The sequence below is a fragment of the Bos indicus x Bos taurus genome, chromosome 5, assembly GCF_003369695.1.
Source record: "Bos indicus x Bos taurus breed Angus x Brahman F1 hybrid chromosome 5, Bos_hybrid_MaternalHap_v2.0, whole genome shotgun sequence".
Taxonomy (NCBI): Eukaryota; Metazoa; Chordata; class Mammalia; order Artiodactyla; family Bovidae; genus Bos; species Bos indicus x Bos taurus.
The window spans coordinates 19,813,336-19,837,272 of NC_040080.1; the positions used below are offsets into that span (position 1 = coordinate 19,813,336).

General features: G+C 38.5%; 1 protein-coding gene across 2 annotated transcripts; it reads left to right on the forward strand.

Moving 5' to 3' along the window:
• Positions 1-1,044: 1,044 nt before the first annotated feature.
• LOC113892438 (killer cell lectin-like receptor subfamily F member 1) lies at positions 1,045-23,409 on the forward strand. 2 transcript variants are annotated; one of them, XM_027541269.1, is made up of 7 exons: positions 1,046-1,239; positions 3,414-3,512; positions 9,052-9,180; positions 15,840-15,994; positions 16,735-16,847; positions 19,725-19,874; positions 22,351-22,791. In XM_027541269.1, exons 1-6 carry the CDS (start codon positions 1,101-1,103, stop codon positions 19,861-19,863), a joined length of 774 nt encoding a protein of 257 aa, XP_027397070.1. In that variant the 5' UTR covers positions 1,046-1,100; the 3' UTR covers positions 19,864-19,874; positions 22,351-22,791. The 2 variants fall into 2 exon arrangements, with proteins under 2 accessions (XP_027397071.1, XP_027397070.1); XM_027541270.1 differs by lacking the exon at positions 19,725-19,874 and having other exon boundaries at positions 1,045-1,239; positions 22,351-23,409.
• The last annotated feature ends 528 nt before the right edge of the window (positions 23,410-23,937 follow it).

The window sequence follows — 23,937 nt, forward strand, 5'->3', positions numbered from 1 at the left end:
ATAAAATGAATGTGAATGACTTTCATTGATATAAATGACTGAATGAATAAGTAAATGGAACACTAGTCAAACTTCCTCTGCAGAATAAATCTAAATAATTTATGTAGATTGTCTCTTTTGAAAAAGTTGGAGCATAAATCTCCACTGAAGTGTAGGCTGAGCATATTGACTTCTTTCTGAAGAGTACTGTGTGGAAATGGGGAAAAGTGAGTAATTTTGCAGTAGTTAAACCTGATGAACACCATTGTAGTCAAATGACCAAAGTCACCCTCATTAGTTATGTTGATAAAAGTACCCTTCATCAGATGTGCTAAGAATGATTACTTATCCCTGTGGTCTTCCTCCAAAACCTATGTGCATCAGTCATTCTGTCATGTCTCGTGTGACCTCACGGACTGTAGCCCACCAGGCTCCTCTATTCATGAGATTCTCCAGGCAAGAATACCAGAATGTTGCTGTTCCCTTCTCCAGGGGATCTTCCTGACCCAGGGATCAAAACGTAGATTTCCTGCATTGCAGGCAGATTCTTTACCATCTGAGCTACCAGGGAAGCCCTCTGAAAATATATGACCTATTATAATGATGAGAAAAACATCAGACTACCTCAGCTTAGGAGCATTTTGGAAAATATCTAATCAACATTCCTCAAAACTGTCAAAATTCAAAAAAAGAAAAAAGTGAGAAACTATCACAGTAGAGATATCCTAAGCAGATGTCAGAACTAAATGTATTGTGGTACCCTGAATGGGATGTATCCTTGAATATAAAAAGGTCTTAGGTAAATACTAAGGAAGAGGTACTGGACAAAAAGTGAATAAAGTATAGACTTTAATTAAAATAATATATTAATATTGACCCATTAATTCTGACAGATGTACTAATGCAACATGTTAATAATAGAGGAGGTGGAGTGTTGGGTATATGGTAACTCTGTAGTGACATCACAACTCTTCTGTAAATAATGAAACCATCTTGAAAGAAAACATTTATTTAAATAATGAAGTTCCTCTCACTCTTCAACCATATCCTTTGTGGTTTCACAGCTCTAGGCTTTGTTTCAGTGCCACAGCTTGTAGGCACTGACTGCTTTTAATCAAGTGATGTCTCTCTTTCCATCTCATTCAAAGATGGATTATTCTGTTTATAGGATGTTTGGACAGATGCAAAACACAGAGGAATCAATGACGCAGAAGCCAAGGAAACATCCCTATCATTGCCAACATATGTGGACATGCAAAGGTAAGAATCCATAACCTTCCACGAGGCCACAGATTATACAGCTAGAATTTTCTATTGGTTTTTTAGTCTTAGATTTTTAATGAGAACTTTTAAGAACTACAACTGGAGTCTATTATTCAGAAAATTCATAATCTTATTCTGAAATAATCAGTTTACATACATGTCTCCCCATTAGACTGTGCAGTTTTCTATTTCTGCAACCCTTCTATTCAGTCTAGTTTCTGGCATATAATTATATGTTTATAAATATTGTTTAATTGAAAGTAATGAATCAGATCTGACTTGACCTATGTTGAAAATTAAGTAAGTATTATAATGCTTATTTTGTTGAAGCAATGTTATAAAGACTGGCATCTGAGTTTTGCTTCATGAACTGATATAAATATATAACTGTTAAAATATTAAAAAAATATTTCAAACAAAATTTAGAAAGATGGACGGCTATAATACTTAATTTTGCTTATGTTTCTACTTTAGACAGTAATTTTTAATATAATTCAATTCTTTTGATACTTTTGATATATTTTTCCCTTTTGGGATATATTTTTCCTTCCTGGGTGTCAATCCCACTGAATATTATCTATTTCCAGTCCAGATGTACATAAAGGTAAATGACAAATTTTAGTGGAAATATTTTGACTACTTGATTGTCTAATAACCACCCATTTGATTATTATGTGAATTATAGTTTTGGAACAGAAGTGTTAACGTAAGAATAATATTCTTTCACTAATACTGGTGAATTCTACAGAGTACTTTGGTGGTTGGTAGTGAGAATGGGGGGAAATGTTGAAATGATTACAAAATTCTAGTGATACTAATAAGTTCTGGTGATAACAGTTCTGGGGGTATAATGTACAACATGATGACTATAGATATCAATTCTGTGCCATATACTAGAAAGCAGCAGTGAATGTGCATCATCAAAGTTATCACCACATCTGCACACAAAATGATAACTATGTGAAATGAGGACTGCATTACTATGGTTGAACCCAAGTGTCCTGCACACATCTCCTGCATTGTAGGCAGATTCTTTACTGCTGACCCACCAGGGAAGCCCTAATCACAGCCCAATGTATGTGTATGTCAAATTGCCCTGTTATAAACTTTAAACAAAGTGTGATATGTCAATTATATCTTAATCAAGCTGAAAAAATTTAAAAAACAATGAAGTAAATAATTAAAAAACAAAACAAACAAACAAACAAAAAAACAGAAAAATATTTAATTATTAGATAAAGCATACTGGTGTCTTAGACTTCCCTGATGGCTCAGCAGTAAAGAATCTACCTGCAGTGCAGGAGATGCAGGAGATGTGAGTTCAATTCCTGGGTCAGGAAAATCCCCTGGAAAAGGAAATAGCAACCCACTCCAGTATTCTTGCCTGGAAAATTCTATGGACAGAGCAGTCTGGCGTTCTACAGTCCATAGTGTTGCAAAAAGTGAAACATGACTGGGCACACACACGCAATTGATTCATCTCTTATTTTGAATTGATAAAACCAGTTCTTTAAAGATAACTAAATATGTGTTCATGGTAACAGAATATGTATAGAGATTGTAGATTTCTTTCCATCACATTAAGACAATGTGTACTCTCAAAAGTTTGACATTTGTATTGTCAAGTACAAGCTGGCACTTGTCATCCACCTCCACAAGAATTAAATCATGTGTTGCTGCAGCTGCTGCTTTTCAACACATCCCCAAAAGAGTCTGGGGGTAGAGAGCAGAGTGCACACATCTCCTCTGTGCTTGAGTGACAAGTCTTTGGATAGTTAAATACTTTCACGATCCAATTTTATGAGCCCAATTCTTGTATTTCTCCATAGCTAGAAAAACTCTAAAATCTGTCACGGTGAGATGACTGTTTCTGTGATTAGCAAAGCTTCACAAGAATAGCAGAAATCTTTTGGAAAAAATACATGCTTGATTGTACACATTCCACCTTCACCAAAATCATTTATGTACTGACCTTCCCCTTGCCTCTTTGGAGCAACTTTTCAGAGCCATCTGAAATGCTCTCTCCCAGGCTGCAGTCCTCATTTTGCCCCAAAGGAAACTTAACTTGTAACTCTCTAATGTAGTGCATTTTTTAAAGTCAACGGTTTGACTTATTTTCAAGTTTGTTTTAAGTGCTTAAATGTTTCAGAAAGAAAAATTAATCATTACAGATAACCCCAAATGTCCCAAATGGCATCAGACTGCTCTGAGACTGACCAGCATTGCCGTGGTTACACTTGTTGCCACAGTGATAGGACTAACTGTTTGGGGTGAGTAAATTAAAGCTACACATTCAACTATAGAGATTAATATGTTTCCTTTGGAGTTGTTTTTTTCTTTTTAGACATTTCTCTAACTTTTTCAGAATCATTGTTCACATTTACCTAATATTCTCTTTCAATATTGTTTTATTTATGTTGGTATTAAATGACAAGGTTGATAATTTCATTAATTATTAATCATTTCCCCCTATATAGAGCAGGTAATAAATGTGATTTATACTCTGCTAGAAATTTTGTAATTAATTGGCAAACTGTGGGTTTGACAGCCACAATTTGCTGAAGTTTTATGTTTTGGCAAAAGCACTTTGTTGAAAAAGATTTGCACAATGTGAGAGTTGGGAATTAAGTTTTATTTGGGGCAGAAGGAAGACTGACTCCTGGAAGGTCGTGATTCAGATAGCTCTGAGAAGCTGCTCCAAGGAGGAGGGAGGGGAGAAGCTAGATTATACAGAAGTTTTGCAACAAAGGGTGGGTAATCTGAACACCAAAATATTATTGTTAATCAAAGAAAATCAGATATCTCAAGTTAAGGAATTTGGCACTTGTTTATATATGGGAAGATGCAAGAGTCTGGGCTCACTGAAATCATTCCTTTCATATGCATCTCAGCTATCTGGGGCCTATATCCTGTGTTTTCACATCCTGAGCTTCTTTGGGGCTCACTCTCACAGGGAGTGGCTGCCATCTGATGGCGGTTAAATAGCAGGCATTCTCCTTGCTGAGTTCCCTTAGAGCTCACAGGCTCACTTTGGAGGGCTGCAATCGCTGATGATGGTGACATCCTTGTTTACTGATAAGGAAATACTTCATTTCTCAGTTGGTAAATAATGTAGGTTTGACAGTCCCAATCTATGAACTGAGGTTTTATATTTTGGTGAAAGTACTTAATTTTATGAAAGCTGATTTGGGAGAATGGCATTGAAACATGTGTAATATCATATATGAAACGAATTGCCAGTCCACGTTGGATGCAGCATACAGGATGCTTGGGCCTGGTGCATTGGGATGACCCAGAGGGATGCTACGGGGAGGGCGATGAGAGGGGGGTTCAGGATGGGAAACACGTGTATATCCGTGGCAGATTCATGTTGATGTATGGCAAAACCAGTACAACATTGTAAAGTAATTAGTCTCCAATTAAAATAAATAAATTTATAATAAAAAAAAAAACTTACGGAGTTTACATATGACAATATTTTGAAGTTTTGACAAAATTTATCAGCTGTTTAAAAATTTAAGGCTGAGTTAAATTTAAGATTTATTGTAAAATGAGCTCTACTTCAACAAGAGCTACAGTCTTACCTATTATTGTTTCCATTTGCTGCATCCTATTACATGTTAGGAGTTGTGACAAATATCTTACATTTACTAACTTTCAGCCTTCCATCAACTCTAAGTTAATTAAATATTTCCCCTTTTTATATATGAAGAACCTGAGGAAAAGAGAAGCTACATCACTAGTTCAAAATCACACAGAATTCTAACCTATTATACCAAACAGAACCGTTCAACTTCAGCTTCTTCAGCGTTACTGGTTGGGGCATAGACTTGGGTTACTGTGATATTGAATGGTTTGCCTTGGAAACAAACAAATCATTCTGTCGTTTTGGGGATTGAATCCAAGTACTGCATTTCGGAGTCTTTTGTTGACCATGATGGCTACTCCATTTCTTCTAAGGGATTCTTGCCCTCAGTAGTAGATATAATGGTCATCTGAGTTAAATTCACCCATTCCAGTCCATTTTAGTTCTCTGATTCCTAGAATGTCGACATTCACTCTTGCCATCTCCTGTTTGACCACTTCCAATTTGCCTTGATTCATAGACCTAACATTCCATGTTCCTATGCAACATTTCTCTTTACAGTATTGGGCCTTGCTTCTATCACCAGTCACATCCACAACTGTGTATTGTTTTTGCTTTGGCTCCATCCCTTCATTCTTTCTGGAGTTATTTCTCTACTGATCTCCAGTAGCATATTGGGTACCTACCGACCTGGGGAGTTTCTCTTTCAGTATCCTATCATTTTGCCTTTACATACTGTTCATGGGGTTCTCAAGGCAAGAATATTGAAATGGTTTGCATTCCCTTCTCCAGTGGACCACATTCTGTCAGTCTTCTCCACCATGACCCATCCGTCTTGGGTGGCCCCACATGGCATGGCTTAGTTTCATTGAGTTAGACAAGGCTATGGTCCATGTGATTAGATTGGCTAGTTTTCTGTGAGCATGGTTTCAGTGTGTCTGCCCTCTGATGCCCTCTTGCAACACCTACCATCTTGCTTGGGTTTCTCTTACCTTGGAGGAGGGGTATCTCCTCACCGCTGCCCCTCCTGACCTTGAAGGTAGAGTAGCTCCTCTGGGGTCTCCTGCGCCCATGCAGCCACCACTCCTTGGATGCGGGGTAGCTGCTCTTGGCTGCTCCTGCGCCGTCGCAGCCTGGCACTCTCGGCTACCGCCCCTGACCTCGGATGTGGGGTAGCTCCTCTTGGCCCTGCTTCTGCGAGGTCCGTCACAGCCGGCAGGCTTCTGCCGCACGGTCCGTACAAGACCTTTTAGAACTAACACCCAAAAGATGTCCTCTTCATTATAGAGGACTGGAATGCAAAAGTAGGAAGTCAATAAACACCTGGAGTAATAGAAAAATTTGGCCTTGGAATACGGAATGAAGCAGGGCAAAGGCTAGTAGTGTTTTGCCAAGAACATGCATTGGTCATAGCAAACACCCTCTTCCAACAACACAAGGGAAGACTCTACACATGAACATCATCAGATGGTCAACATTGAAATCAGACTGATTGTATTCTTTGCAGCCAAAGATTGAGAAGCTCTATACAGTGAGCAAAAACAAGACCAGGAGCTGACTGTGGCTCAGACAATGAACTCCTTATTGCCAAATTCAGACTTAAATTGAAGAAAATAGGGAAAACCACTAGACCATTCAGGTGTGACCTAAATCAAGTCCCTTATGATTATACAGTGGAAGTGAGAAATAGATTTAAGGGACTAGATCTGATAGAATGCCTGATGAACTATGGACAGAGGTCCATGACATTGTACAGGAGACAGGGATCAAGACCATCCCATTGGAAAAGAAATGCAAAAAAGCAAAATGGCTGTCTGGGGAGGCCTTGCAAATAGCTGTGAAAAGAAGAGAAGCAAAAAGCAAAGGAGAAAAGGAAAGATATAACAATATAAATGCAGAGTTCCAAAGAATAGCAAGAAGAGAAAATAAAGTTTTCCTCAGTGATCAATGCAAAGAAATAGAGGAAAACAACAGAATGGGAAAGACTAGAGATCTCTTCAAGAAAATTAGAGATACCAAGGGAACATTTCATGCAAAGATGGGCTTGATAAAGGACAGAAATGATATGGACCTAACAGAAGCAGAAGATATTAAGAAGAGGTGGCAAGAATACACCAAAGAACTGTACAAAAAACATCTTCATGACCCAGATAATCACGATGGTGTGATCACTCACCTAGAACCAGACATCCTGGAATGTGAAGTTAAGTGGGCCTTAGAAAGCATCACTATGAACAAAGCTAGTGGAGGTGATGGAATTCCAGCTGAGCTATTTCAAATCCTGAAAGAAGATGCTGTGAAAGTGCTTCACTCAATATGCTAGGAAATTTGGAAAACTCAGCAGTGGCCACAGGACTGGAAAAGGCCAGTTTTCATTCCAATCCCAAAGAAAGGCAATGCCAAAGAATGCTCAAACTACTGCACAACTGCACTTATCTCACACGCTAGTAAAGTAATGCTCAAAATTCTCCAAGCCAGGCTTCAGCAATACGTGAACCATGAACTTCCAGATGTTCAAGCTGATTTTAGAAAAGACAGAGGAACCAGAGATCAAATTGCCAACATCAGCTGGATCATGCAAAAAGCAAGAGAGTTCCAGAAAAACATCTATTTCTGCCTTATTGACTATGCCAAAGCCTTTGACTGTGTGGATCACAATAAACTGTGGAAAATTCTGAAAGAGATGGGAATACCAGACCACCTGACCTGCCTCTTGAGAAACCTACATGCGGGTCAGGAAGCAAGAGTTGACTATGCCAAAGCCTTTGACTGTGTGGATCACAATAAACTGTGGAAAATGCTGAAAGAGATGGGAATACCAGACCACCTGACCTGCCTCTTGAGAAACCTATATGAGGGTCAGGAAGCAAGCAGTCTGTTATTATGGAACAACAGACTGGTTCCAAATAGGAAAAGGACTGCATCAAGGCTGTATATTGTCACCCTGCTTATTTAACTTATATGCAGAGTACATCATGAGAAATGTTGGGCTGGAAGAAGCACAAGCTGAAATCAAGATTGCCGGGAGAAATATCAATAACCTCAGATATGCAGATGACACCACCCTTATGGCAGGAAGTGAAGAGGAACTAAAAAACCTCTTGATGAAAGTGAAAGAGGAGATTGAAAAAGTTGGCTCAAAGCTCAACTTTCAGAAATCGAAGATCATGGCATCTGGTTCCATCACTTTATGGGAAATAGATGGGGAAACAGTGGAAACAGTGTCAGACTTTATTTTGGGGGCTCCAAAATCACTGCAGATGGTGATTGCAGCTGTGAAATTAAAAGACGCTCACTCCTTGGAAGGAAAGTTATGAACAACCTAGATAGCATATTCAAAAACAGAGACATTACTTTGCCTAGAAAGGTCCGTCTAGTTAAGGCTATAGTTTTTCCAGTGGTCATGTGTGGATGTGAGAGTTGGACTGTGAAGAAAGCTGAGCATTGAAGAACTGATGCTCTTGAGCTCTGGTGTTGGAAAGACTCTTAAGAGTCCCTTGGATTGTAAGGAGATCCAACCAGTCCATTCTAAAGGAGATTGGTGCTGGGTGTTCTTTGGAAGGACTGATGCTAAAGCTGAAACTCCAGTACTTTGGCCACCTCATGTGAAGAGTTGACTCATTGGAAAAGACTCTGATGCTGGGAGGGATTGGGGGCAGGAGGAAAAGGGGACGACAGAGGATGAGATGGCTGGATGGCATCATCGACTCGATGGACGTGAGTTTGAGTGAACTCTGGGAGTTGGTGATGAACAGGGAGGCCTGCTATGCTGCAGTTCATGTGGTCACAAAGAGTCAGACACGACTGAGCAACTCACTGAACTGAACTGACACCAAATAGGTGCAAATGTAAATATATATTTTTAAAAATTTTTATTATTTAGATAACTTTTTTTGTTGTTTCTACTTACATTTTCCTAAGTGAAATTCTCTGAGTCTCAAAGCTTATTATCCTTTGTCAAATTATAAGGCTAAAATGCTATAAACAAATGTCCTCTCAATCAGTATTTTGTAAATTTGTTTGCAGTTTCATATTATCCTATACAATGGACATGACCTTTGGCAAACTTTGGGAGATGGTGAGGGACAGGGAAGCCCGGCGTGCTGCATCCATGGGGTTGCAAAGAGTGGGCAACTGATCAACAACACTGACAGATAATTAAAAGGCCAAGGCTTATATTTGTAGGAATCTAACTAGTGTTACTACTTTTCTTCATTTCTTAGTAAGTCACCTAAGCATATATTCCTGCAGTGACAACCCCAGCGAGAGGTTCAGTAGTGAGAATGGAACCAAAGATTGCAACTGCATGAATCTTTCTCCCAGGAAGCAGCAGAACAGTACAAACTTCATAAGTAAGTGGTTTTATTTCATTGTGTTTTGGGGGAGGAAAACACCAGTTAACAGAAGAAAATGGTTCATCTGTGTGCATACGAGAGCTAACAAAAGAAGTGGCTGGCTAAATGGTCAAAGTTAATTGTTTACATATTTATGCTTCAATAAGGAAAAGAATTGTTCCTTAGTCACTAAGTCGTGTCCAACACTTTGTGACCCCATGGACTGTAACCTGCCAGTCTCCTCTGTTCATGGAATTTCTCAGGCAAGAATATTGGAGCAGATTGCCATTTTCTTCTCCAGGGGATCTTCCCAACCCAAGGGTCAAACCCACATCTTCTGTATTGGCAATGGATTCTTTATCACTGAGCCACCTGGGGAAAGAAAGACAGAAGAATTGACTCTGATGGGAAAAACAGTATGGGTTTTTGGGAAAGACAAGTGGGTTTTTCAGAACACATTGGAACTAATGAAGTTTGTGACAGTGTCTATTTTAGCAGGCATGAGTAGTCTTTCCCTTTTCTTCGTGGCCATAAAATTTCCCCAGAGAAGGAACTTAAGGTAGGTTTCCTATCAGTCTCTTTCATGGGAGTTGTTTTTACCCTGAAGAGGGTATTCATGGCAGCCTCACTTCTCAGAAAGTAACTGAGCAGGACCCCATGGGGCCTTTCTGGGTGGGACAGAACTTCCCCCAAATCCTCTGCTTTAGCTCCTCTCTGAAGGGTCTGGCTAATAGTATTTGGTACATATTTCCAGAGGTGTTTTGTAGATGTTAAAAAAACCTCCCCCTCTCCAACAAATGGAAGATGTTAACTACTTGATGACCTTGAGTACAGAGCCCCAGGCCTGCTGGAGCCTAAGAACTGACGATGTTCACCCTTGTAACACTGCCTTATTCCCTCACCGTCAGCCATCAGAGAACTGTGCATGAGCTGATCACAGACCTTGCAACCTCCCTTCCTCATCTGGCTTTCAAAAGTTCTTTGCCAAAACCCTTCAGGGAGCTGTGACCTTTTTTTAGGGCAGAAGCCACCCTTCCTTGCATGGCCTTTCAATAAACCTTGCTCCAGACTGATGCTTTGCTTTGCTTGACACATGACCTGGAGTTAACAAGTTAACTTTTTGTCTGATAAGCAAAGCTCAGAGGAGGCTTCTTCCTGCATCTGTTGAATCTCAAGTTGTTTTTCAGCTTAAAATAATTCTCATATAAAAATGGAATATTTTAGGCTGGTGAATTCAGGTCCTTTTCAGTATTTTGAAGATGGTTTTCTTATTGTAATTATTCACTCTGGTTCCTGTTAATCTGTTCAGGTTCACTACTTAGGTAAGTACTGCTCACTTACCTTGCAGCTGCTAAAACTCTTAAATACCACTGTCTCCAGCAGTCAACTTGTTGCTACTTCGAATGTTACAATTCTCTTACTAGTCAATAAACATATCACTATCTCTTCCTATTTTTCAAATTCTTAATTTATTAATTTTATATCACATACTTATTAGGCAAATATAAAATACTTGGTTTAATGATGAGATGGCAAGAAACTTAAGAAAAAGTCCCTACCCACAAGATGCGTATGTGTGTATGAGAAATAGTGAAGATATAATCAAATGCCTTTTTCATGTGAGATTTAACTGATGAAACTTTTTCCTGACAGAGGTCTAGAGTAGCTTCCTGTGTGAGGCATTAGAAACTTGAAAGGTAAGGTGAGCCCAGGATGTGGAGTGTGGTTAAGGATGATATGATAATAGATATTGTTTTGGAGCAAAGGGCTTGCTGCCTAACACATGTAAAATTCCATACTTGGCATGAGCTTTTGAGAGAAGGAGAAGCTTTATTGTGAGGTCAACCAATAAGGAGATAGCAGACATGTCTGTTAATCTGTCTTCCTAATCTGAGTTTCAATCATGCTTCTATGAATTAGGGGGGGAGGGTGATATGTGAAATTTCTGATATGGCATGTGTTGACTAAAGAAATATTCACAATCTGAAAGTCAAGAGTTATGTTTTATTTGGTGGGGATTTTTGGAACTCTGAGCCTGAGAGGCAGTAACCCTAAGAGAACTGCTCTGGGGAGGTGATGTGGGAGCTAGGATATATAGGAGTTTTGCATCAAAGGGCAGATAATCAGGCAGTCAAAAGATTACTGTTAAATAAAGAAATCCAGAAATCACAAGTTAAGGAATTTAGCCCTTTTCTATGTATTTGTCGCTGTTGTTCAGTAACTCAGTCATTTCTGATTCTTTGCGACGCCCTTGGACTGCAGCACAGCTAGGCTTCCCTGTCCTTCACTATCTCCTAGAGTTTGCTCCCTCATGTCAATGATGCCATCTAACCATCTCATCCTCTGTCAACCCCTTCTCATAGCTTCATTTAAAAACTTAATCATACACTACTTTGTATAAAATATGTAACTAAAGAGAACCTTCTGAATAGCACATTTAGTGCTCTGTGGTGACCTATATAGGAAGTAAATCCAAAAAAAAAGAAGGGATGTATGTATATATGGGCTTCCCAGGTGCTGCAGTGGTAAGGAATCCGCCTGCCAGTGCAGGAGGCACAAAAGATATGGATTCAATCCCTTGGTTGGGAAGATCTCCTGGAGTAGGAAATGGCAACCCACTCCAGTATTCTTGCCTAGAAAATTCCATGGACAAAGGAGTCTGGCAGGCTAGAGTCTGTGGGGTCACAAAGAGTCAGACAAGACTGAGCACACACACATGTGTATATGTATAGCTGATTCATGTTGCTATGCAGCAGAAACTAATATATTTCAAACCAACAAAAATTAATTTAAAAACACTCATGAATCAGATATTAGAGTACAAAACTCACTATTTGTAAAAAATATAGTGGGAAAAAGTTAAATTTTAAAAAGTCTCTTTACCCCTTCCTTTCTTCCTTCCCTCAGTCTCAGGAATTAGAGATGATCTAGATAAAATATTCTTGAGGAAGGTGGTAGAACATTTACATCTCAAGGCACACAGAGAGAAATGCAAGTTTCTCCTAGAAAATTAGCTTCCACTAACTGAATATGTGGACTTCCCAGGCAGCTCAGTGGTAAAGAATTCACCTGCCAATGCAGGCGATGCAGATTTGATCCCTGGGTCTGAAGATCCCCTGCAGGAGGAAATGGCAGTCCACTCCAGTATTCTTTCCTGGAAAATTCCATGGACATAGGAGCCTGGTGGGCTACAGTCCATGCGATCAAAAAGAGTTGTTCATGACTTACCATTAAACAACAACAGAAACTGAATACGCAAAAACCAGTTTCAGGATGCTCAAAGAGTTTCATCTTGAGCATTTTTGGGGCAAGATTTCCTTCAATTTCTAAATAGCCATTCTTGTCTCCAGGGGATATTCCCCACCCAGGGATCAAGCCCCCATCTTCTGCATTGCAGGTAGATTCTTTACTGTCTGAGCCACCAGGGGGTTACCTTTCTAAATAGCCGATTCAGTTTAAATTTGAAGAAGTAACATCACTCCCTCACACTCACATACCTCTCCTCAGATGAACTTGAATCAGCATTCAAGTTACCATAAGGACTTGCTAAGGAATGTCAATACCAGGAAGAGAGAGCAGGATTTGGACTCTCTCTCTATCTCACACACACCCACACACACACACAGAGTTCAGATTATATGTGCTAATATACTATGATAAAAGTACACATAGTTGATTTTAGTTGCATTTCTTATATAACAGAGAAATTAAATGCAAAATTGCACATATTAGATATTTTTATTTTTATTCTGTAAAATGCCTGTTCATCCTCTTTGCCCTTTTTGCAAAAAAAAAAAAAAAAGGAGTGCTTATTTTTTCTTATTTATGTGTTTATTTTAAAATATGAAAATTAACCTTTCTCATAAGTTATGATCATTTTCTAAGTATAAAACCCACCTAAAGCTATAAGCTTTTGCATAGTTAAATGCCATGAGTTATGCTAAAATATATGTATAGTCTTGATGTTGAGATGGAACTGTTGATGGCCAAAATCCTGGCTTTCTCTGCCCACCAAAGCCTAATAAAAAATATGGAGAGTTTGGAGGAGATAGAAAGGTGGCTTTAATTCTCAACCAGTGGAGAGGGCAAAACAGTAGGCTCATACCTCAAAAACTGTGTCTCCCCTCCCATGAAGAACTGAAAGTGTTATTCACTCAGTCTTGTCCCGTTCTTTGCAGCCCCATGGACTGAAGCCCACCAGGCTCCCCTCTGTCCATGGAATCCAGGCAAGAATACTGGAGTGGGTAGCTATTTCTTTCTCCAGGGTATCTTTTAAGATGCAAGGACTCAGCTTGAAGTACAAATATTATTAATTTTTCTGAATATATAAATAAATTCCTCAATATAGATTTATTTTCTGAGTATAGATTTTATTCATTTCTGAGTATAGATTTATTTTAATGTTTTTTTTTCCAAGTTTTTCCTTTTCATGGTGATATGTCTGGAGGTCCTTGGGGCATAGAGATATTGGGATCATGATAAACATTTTGTTTTACAAAGTTACTGATAAAGTATGCTGTGAAACCTATTATTCTGCATCAAATGTGACTCTGAAAAGGACATTTTCTTTTTTTTTCTTTTTTTTTAAATTTTATTTTATTTTTAAACTTTACATAATTGTATTAGTTTTGCCAAATATCAAAATGAATCCATCACAGGTATACATGTGCTCCCCATCCTGAACCCTCCTCCCTCCTCCCTCCCCATACCATCCCTCTGGGTCATCCCAGTGCACCAGCCCCAAGCATCCAGTATCGTGCATCGAACCTGGACTGGCATCTCGTTTCATACATGATATTTTACATGTTTCAATGCCATTCTCCCAAATTTTCCCACCCTCTCCCTCTCCCACAGAGTCCATAAGACTGTTCCATACATCAGTGTCTCTTTTGCTGTCTCGTACACAGGGTTATTGTTATCGTCTTTCTAAATTCCATATATATGCGTTAGTATACTGTATTGGTGTTTTTCCTTCTGGCTTACTTCACTCTGTATAATAGGCTCCAGTTTCATCCACCTCATTAGAACTGATTCAAACGAATTCTTTTTAATGGCTGAGTAATACTCCATTGTGTATATGTACCACAGCTTTCTTATCCATTCATCTGCTGATGGACATCTAGGTTGCTTCCATGTCCTGGCTATTATAAACAGTGCTGCGATGAACATTGGGGTACACGTGTCTCTTTCCCTTCTGGTTTCCTCAGTGTGTATGCCCAGCAGTGGGATTGCTGGATCATAAGGCAGTTCTATTTCCAGTTTTTTAAGGAATCTCCACAGTGTTCTCCATAGTGGCTGTACTAGTTTGCATTCCCACCAACAGTGTAAGAGGGTTCCCTTTTCTCCATACCCTCTCCAACATTTATTATTTGTAGACTTTTGGATCACAGCCATTCTGACTGGTGTGAAATGGTACCTCATAGTGGTCTTGATTTGCATTTCTCTGATAATGAGTGATGTTGAGCATCTTTTCACATGTTTGTTAGCCCTCTGACATATATCACAGCAGGATCCTCTATGACCCACCGCCCAGAATATTGGAAATAAAAGCAAAAATTAACAAATGGGACCTAATTAACCTTAAAAGCTTCTGCACATCAAAGGAAACTATCAGCAAGGTGAAAAGACAGCCTTCAGAATGGGAGAAAATAATAGCAAATGAAGCAACTGACAAACAACTAATCTCAAAAATATACAAGCAACTCCTACAGCTCAACTCCAGAAAAATAAATGACCCAATCAAAAAATGGGCCAAAGAACTAAATAGACATTTTATTTTTCAGAGTGGTTTTCCCCTGATGCCTTTTAGATATCTAGGCATTTAGCCTCTCTGTTTAAGTTTTTCTATCTCCTATCTATTTCTAAACTATACGACCTTTAGTAAGTTATTTTAGTTGCCCTCTTTATTCTTTGCTTAACCTTAGCTTTAGCGCCTTTATTTATGAAATGTGGAACATGAAGTTAATAATTTTATGTCATAAATGTCATATAAAGAAAAACATTTTATACATTCATATGAATAAAGAACTCAGGAAATTACTTAATTGTAGCCCTTAATAGTAGGGACAGGGAAGACTGGCGGGCTGCAGTCCATGGGTTTACAAAGGGCTGGACACCACTTGTGTGCTTAGTCATGTCTAACTCTTTGTGACCCCATAGACTGTAGCCCACCAGGCTCCTCAGTCCATAGGGATTCTTCAGGCAAGAATACTGGAGTGGGTTGCTGTGCCCTCCTCTAGGAGATCTTCCCAACCCATGGATCAAATCCAGGTCTCCTACATTGCAGGCAGATTCTTTACTGTCTGAGCCACAAGGAAAGCCCAAGAATACTGGAGTGGGTAGCCTATCCCTTCTCCAGGGGATTTTCCTGACCCACGAATCATACTGGGGTCTCCGGCATTGCAGGCGGATTCTTTATCAGCTGAGCTACCACTTAGCTACTGAGTAACAAAAATGACTATTTCTGGCATTTATCTCTTTGTCTGCAAAGAGTCAGAAGTGACTTAGCAACTGAACAACAACAATCTCTTTAAAGACCATCAGTGGAGGAGGCGTTCATCTCTTAAAAGTGAGACAAAAATTTTTTTAAAAGAAATTGTTTACAAAATTAGTGCCATAATTGATTTTGATATCCAAACCTTGTTTTCAAGTCTATTTCTGCTTTTTTTATGTTTTAGGAAACCATAGCCAAAACTTATGCCCTAATGGCTGGGTGCAGAAGAAAGGGAAATGCTATAACTTTTTCAAAAACTATCAATCATGGATCGATAGCCAAAAACTCTGTTCAACAATGAAATCACATCTCTTGGTGATCCAAGATAAGGCTGAATTGGTAAGAGCTCATTTGCCATGAAAAAGGAAAAACAAAAAAACAAAAAAGCCCTTTTAAAACTAAGAGAAGAGCTTCTGTGTGCTCAGTGGTGTCTGACTCTTTGTGACCCCATGGACTATAGCCCACCAGGTTCATCTGTCCATGGATTTCCCAGGCAAGAATACTGGAATGGGTTGCCATTTCCTTCTCCAGGGAAATCTTCCCAACCCAGGGATCAAACCTGGGTCTCCTGCATTACAGGCAGATTCTTTACCGACTGAACCACCAGGGAAGCCCAGAGAGGTACTCATCAAAGGCGCTACCTATATCTGACAATATTCCTGGTATCTTGGATAGGACAGATGGAGGCTCCTTAGTGTTATTATTTATTTTCCCCATAAACATCAGTCTTCTTCAAGACTGCACATTGGTAGGCAAAAGGATAGCTATCTCTCCTTTGGGAAGACATTAATTCCTAGTTTTTGCTTCAAATTCTCTTTGCACCCTTTCATCAGTTGCTGTGTATATCATCCTCATGAATTCCATTAAGTAGCAAATACCTTTACACAATATATGCAAGAATACTTCAGAAACTTTTCCATATTAATTTCCTACCTTAAGTATGTAGAAAACCTCTTCAACTTTCTTAAGATTTTCCTGATTAGGAGGATAAATAGCAAAGCCTTTTAAAGTCTGAACAAAGGTCAGAAGAAGCTGTTTTAATAGTGTAACAATTCATTTCCTCTGGATCCCTGTCACAGGATTTCTTACAGAGCAGTATACAAGATGGAATTTACTTTTGGATTGGATTGAACATTTCTTATCCACAAAATACGTGGACCTGGCTGGATGGCACCCCATTAAATCTACAACTGTGAGTATTTGGCATTTGAGTGTGTGTGTGTGCCCAGTCATGTCCAACTCGTTGCGACCCTATGGACTGTCACCTGTCAGGCTGCCCTGTCCATGGAATTTTCCAGGCAAGAATACTGAAGTGGGTTACACTCCAGAGGATCTCCCCAACCCAGGGATTAAACCAGAGTCTCTTGCATCTCCTTCATTGGCAGGCAGATTATTTAACACTGCATCACCTGGCATTTGAGTTCTATAGGGGGAACTTAATAGTTCAACAGCCAGTCCCTACTAGGGGCTGCCTGAACCTGCAGGGAGCCAACTTGTTCCTACAGATTGAAGACATTAATCTTTGTTAGTGTATAAATGATCAGGAAATTTGCCTTAGAGAAACAGACTCCTAAACTAATTTATTTTCATATTTGGCTTTCTTTTAGCTTACAGATAATGCTAGAGGTATAAATGGAAAATCATATCAATGCAAAATTCTCTAAATTTAAATTCTTATTACGTATTTCTTAAGAAAAGAGGTTTACAGAATAATTCTTATCTTTTAAATTGGAGTATAACTGCTTTGCAGTGTTGCATTAGCTTTTGCTGTAGTACAGCATGAAATGGTCACATGTATACATATATCCCCTCTCTCACATGCAAAATAAAGATCTTAGAAGACTGCTATGATCTGCATGTTTGTATCACCCCAAAATTCATGTGTTAAAATCCTAACCACAATGTATTAATACATCATGATGTATTAAGAAATAGGACCTTTGAGAGATGCTTAAATCATGAGGGTGGAGCTTTCACAAAGGTAGTTTCCCCCACCCCAATAACTGGGAAATATTAAGGAAAAATTTACATGTAACACAACAGACAGCCATTTGACTCTCTTCAAATTCTATTATCCCAATAAACAATATCTGTATCTATTTTATGTACCTCGTTCATTTCTGTTTAAATTCTATGTGTAGAGAGTACTGAATCTTTGGGGATTCTGTGCTGATCCTCAAAACACAGGCAGAAGGTTTGGAGTGTCCAGGGCAAAAACTTCTATTCTTATTATCAAGGCTTGGAGGATCATTAAAAGTTGATTTAACTTCTTGAAAATTTGAAATTTGTGGTATCTCTTAAAGAGATGTGATATGGAGGAAATGAAGAAAGAAAATAGAGATGTTTGAGAGTGATACAGCAGACTTATCAGGCTGGCTGAGGGGAATAAAAAATTGCTCAAAAGAAGGAAGTAACTCAGCAAATGAATGTTCTTAACCAGAGACTATTTACAATATCTTTTGTTAAAATTCATACTCTGTACTCACATATGCCACAATCTCTGTACACCCTCCACACTAAATTAACTTAAAAAATTTATCTCTGATTATTTTTAATGGATATCACCCAGCATATTTTTTTCTAGAAAATCAGCATTGACCCTTTTTTATTTTTAAATATTTTATTTTTAAGTTTTGTTGGAGTATAGTTGATTTAACATGTCCAATTAGCTTCAGACAGAGAAGGTGATGGCACCCCACTCCCCTACTGTTGTCTGGAAAATCCCATGGATGGAGGAGCCTAGTGGGCTGCAGTCCATGGGGTCGCAAAGAGTCGGACACGACTGAGCGACTTCACTTTTACTTTTCACTTTCATGCATTGGAGAAGGAAATGGCAACCCACTCCAGTGTTCTTGCCTGGAGAATCCCAGGGATGGGGGAGCCTGGTGGGCTGCCGTCTATGGGGTCGCAAAGAGTCGGACACAACTGAAGCGACTTAGCACCACCAGCAGCATTATCTTCAGATGTACAGCAAAGTGAATCGGTTATACATATATCCACTCCTTTTACCATTATATTTTTCATATAGAATGTGATACTCGGCCACCCACATGCAAACCTGCTTAGAATTATTAATTTGCTAATCTGATTCTTTAAGTTGAGTATTTTCTGATTTCTAAGATATTTTGCAGCTTATTTGTTTAAGACAGGAAAAGTTGGTTTGAACATCATGGAAAACCAGAATTTAGGGGAAGTTTCCTTCTTTTATGTTAAGGATAAAGAATCTGGGTATATCCTTATACACCCACATGCACAGAAATTTTCTTGTTGAGGTGTCTATGTGAGTTTACAAATTTTAAAAGGGAGTTGATCTCTTGTAGAAGCAAAGAGGCTCATTACAAACAGTGAAAAAAGATTTTTGAAAGGGCTCATTCTATTCTGGCTCCTATAACAAAATACCACAGGCTGGGTAGCTTATAAGCAACAGAAATGTATTTCCCACAGTTCTGGAGTGTGGGATTCCAAGATAAAAGTACCTGAATGATCTTGTTTTGTTAAGAGGATGCTTCTTGGTTTGCAGCCAGAGCCTTCTCAATATGTTCTCACATAGTGGAAGGGGCTGGAGATCTCTCTAGAATCTCCTTTGTAAGGAAATAATCCCATTCATGAAGGTTCCACCCTCATGACTTAAGCATCTCTCAAAGGTCCTAATTCCTAATATATCATTTTGAGGTTAGGATTTTAACATACGAATTTTGGGGTGATACAAACATGCAGATCCTAGTGGTCTCCTAAAATCTTTAGTTTTTGCATGATGGAATGGATTGGGAAACCAATGTTTCTTACATTTTAATTTTCATTTTAATTCCACATAGTAATATTTACAAATGACTGTTTAGGTTAGAAAACTATTTAGAGGAACTCCTTCATTAAATAAATTGCTTTTAATGTGCATTTGCTCTCTAAATATTGCACTGTCTCAAAACTCCAGATTGGAGAGTACATTCTTCCTAAGAAGAGAGAAAACACAAGATACACAGAATTGTGCTTTTAGCAGAGTGAGAACAGATGTCTGGGAAAGAGTCCAGCTTTCATGGGAGTCACTAGTATGTTGCTTTTTCCTCCATAGATTTCAAGTTCTTGGAGAGGTTGAAGATGATGCTTGTGCTTTAATAACAAAAAAGGGTGTTTTTTCTGAAAAGTGCCCCATTCAGAATTACTGGATTTGTCAAGGTGTTGTTCCTTCATCTACAGACAATGACCTCTGAATTGATCACAGGTATAAATCTTCCTCTTTAAAAAAAGTATGCATTTTTGTGGAAACACTTTGTTTCTACAACAAATATTATTGTGGTAGTGCTGATAATAGTGTGGACGTGGGTCACTACCCATCAAGGCAATCAGCCTTGAGTTCTTGGCTCTACTGGAGGACTGAAATGACATTTTCATAGTCATCTCTCATGAATGATACTGACTGTTTCAGACAGAAACTATTGCTTTGTGTCCTCAAGAATTCTCTCCCTACACCTTGCCTTCACCATTAATGGAAAAACTTTTTACTTTTTCAAAGATAAGCCATTGGATGTTACATTTTTGAATTTTCTACCATTGAATCTACACATTTGTCTGTGTCTTGTCATTTTTTTCTCTCCATTTCCAAAAAGAAAAAAAAAAAAAAAAAAAGCCACACTTCTTTCTATCTAAATCAGATCTCCAAGTCTACGGTCAGGATTGCATCCACTTAATTTTTTTCAAGGAGATCCCTTCCTTGATTATGTCTTCTTTAACCTCTGTCTTCTTATGCCTTCCTTTACAAGAAAATTGTTCATTAACCACATGAGTCTTTTGGTTTCCACCCAGTTTTCCTCATCCGTTTTAAGTCAAATTTCCTAAAATTTTTTATACTTGCCTTCCTCTTTCTGTTTCTCAGTCCACATTCTAAAATGTAGTTTCTGCTTTTCCTACTATTGCACTGACGTGTTCTCTCCACACTTTTGACTAAATACAGTCAGGATTGTTTACTTTCACTTTATCTCTCAGCAGTGTTGCTCCTTGTTGACCTGGCATTCATTTTTGAAATATTTTTTAACCTTAGCACCTATGATGCAAAGTTTTCTTGAAATTCTCTCTACCTGTCCAACTAGTCCTCCTCAGTATTTTCTGCAACATCTATTCTCTCATCTGATCTCTTAAATAATGATATTCCTCAGAGTTCTTGTGGGTCCTCTATTACACGCAACTATTGGCTAAACTCATCCACTCTATAACTTCAATTGCTATCAGTTTATTTTATTTTTAAATAATTTTTATTGACGTGTAGTTGATTTACAATGTTGTGGTAGTTTCAAGTGTACAGCAAAGTGAATCAGTTATCAGTTCAGTTCAGTTCAGTTGCTCAGTCATGTTGGACTCTTTGCGACCCTATGGACTGTGGCATGCCAGGCTACCCTGTTCATCACCAGCTCCCAAAGCTTGCTCAAACTTATGTCCATTGAGTCAGTGATGCCATACACCCGTCTCATCTTCTGTCATCCCCTTCTCCTCCTGCCTTCAATGTTTCACAGCATCATGGTCTTTTCCAATGAGTCAGTACTTTGCATCATATGGCTAAAGTATTGGAGTTTCAGCTTTAGCGTCAGTCCTTCCAATGAATATTCAGGACAGATTTCCTTTAGGGTTAACTGGTTTGATCTTGCAGTCCAAGGGACTCTCAAGAGTCTTATCCAACACCACACTTACAGTTATACATATACATATATTCATTCTTTTTTTAAAGAGTCTTTTTTACATATAGGTCATTACAGAGTATTAAGTAGAGTTCCTTGTACTATACAGCAGGTTCTTATCAGTTACACATATAAAACAACTAATTTTATATGTACTTGAGTGTATATGTTGGGGCTTCCCTGGTAGCTCTGTGGTAAAGAATTTGCTTTCAACACATGAGGGTTTGATCCCTGGGTCAGGAAGATCCCCTAGAGAAAACCCACTCCAGTATTCTTGCCTTTGAAACCCCATGGATGGAGCAGCCTGGCAGGCTACAGTCCTTGGGGTCACAAAAGAGTTGGACACAACTGAACTACTAAACAAGGGTGTATATGTCAGTCCCAATCTCCCCAATTCATTGACTACTCCCAAACCCATACTTCTAGCCCAGACCTTATTATAGAGGATTGCCTATTGGACATCTCTATATACATCTACATCTCAAGACCCATTAACTAATGAACTTAAACAGATTAGCTTAGTGGATTGGTAGTAACATGCTCACTCTAGTTCAAGCCAGAACTTTTGGAGTCAACCATGACTTCCTCCTTCTTCTCTCTCTCAATAGTCAAAAATTCATTTAAACCCTGTCAATTTTATCACACGATTATTTCTGGAGTCTGTCTCTATACAGACTTTATTAATCACCCAATCATCTTAGATTATTGCTCTAGCTTTTCTGTCTGCTACAGTCCATTCTCCATGTTGTCATCATGGTTTAGATTCTTGAACCTCACATCCCTTACATTACTCACCACCTTATTTCCTTCAGTGGCTTTTCACAGTTTAAACCTTTTACCAGCTCCTCCAGCCACTCTTTATTCCTCCCCCACCTCCATGCTGGTAATGATGCAAGCACACTAACCCTGTTTCGGTTCCTCAAATGTGGCATGCTGTCTTTTGCCTCTAATCTAATCATATGTTTGCCTCAGCTCAACAAACACTGTTCCCTTTCTCACTCTTCTGTTCAACTCTTCCTTATTTTTCAGGTCACCAGTGAAATGTCATTTGCAAGAAAATACTTCTGTGACTATTGTCCACTCCAGGCTAAATTGTAAGGATTTAATATATATTTTCATAGTTCCCTGTGCTGATTTTAATCTTAACATTTAGAAACTTTTTTTTTCTTAACCATTGTTTAATTATTCATATTTCTTCATGTGCTGTAAACTCTGTAAAGTGAATAATCCTCATCATTGTGCGAACAAGATGTGTGATTCATACTGGTAGATAAGTACTTTTTAATGTTATCAAGTATGTATTTGCAATATGTTCCCCAGCATCATTTTTACTAGTTAGGTAGAGTTTTCCCTAGTTTTGATAAACAAAACCTGCATACAGAGAAATAAAGTCACTGCTGTTTTTTTTTTTTTTTTTTAAATAAATATCAGTGTTAGATTTACAGACTAATAAATAAAAATTTCCAGGTTTCTTGCTTGTTTGTGCTTTTAACCAAGAACCTACATTGAGGCGTGGAGCTGAGAGATTACTAATGTTTGCTGATTGACTTTAAATTCACCAAGAGAACTATTTTAAGGTCTTAGATCCATTAACAGCAAAATTTAAAGATCATAAAAGAATTTTAAAAATGTATTTCAAATTCATATGTATAAACAGAAATAATTACAGCTTTGTAGGGAAAGAAATATAAAATGTTCAACTCAAAAAATTTAAATGCAAAGAGCATAAAACCATGCTTACTTAATATAACAAATGCAAAAATATGTACCGTTTTATTAATATGAACATTTGAGAAATGTCAAAAAAATTGATAAACGTTACAGTTGAAGGGAAGGGGAGAAAGATTAAGAGATCTGAGGATCTCTTGTTTCAATGATTTTTGAAACACTGGTTTTGATGCAAACGTTTAAACATTTAAATATTGTGAAATAATTAGTCTGTTTGCACATTGAGTATTGCCTTGGAAAGAAAGTGAAAGTCATTCCGTCGTGTCCAACTCTTTGCTGTCCAACTCTTTCTTTGCTGTCCGGCCGACTCTTTGCTCTCTGTCCAACTCTTTCTTTGCTTTCCGTCCAACTCTTTGCTGTCTGATTCTGCGACCCCATGGATTATACAGTCCATGGAAATCTCCAGGCCAGAATACTTGAGTGGGTAGTCTTTCCCTTCTTCAGAGGATCTTCCCAACCCAGGGATTGAACCCAGGTCTCCCGCATTGTGGGCGAATTCTTTACCAGCTGAGCCACAAGGGAAACCTAAGAATCCTGGAGTAGGTAGCCTATCCGTTCTCCAGCAGATCTTCCCGACCAAGGAATGGAACCAGGGTCTCCTGCATTGCAATCTATGCCTTAGATCCAACCAAAAATACAACTCCAAGAAGATAAGAGAATCAATAACTAAAATCCAAATAGTAAGCTACCCATAAGTATTGAATTACTATTCTGGGACATCCGTCCATAGATACCACATATTAACGGAGTTCATATCCCCATTTCCAAGTGAGCCCTCTTTTTTTTTCCAACAAATTGAATGATAAGGTTTGAAGATTTATTAACCACTATTGCTGTCGAGTCACTTAAATCCTGTCTGACTCTTTGTGACCCCATGGACTGCAGCAC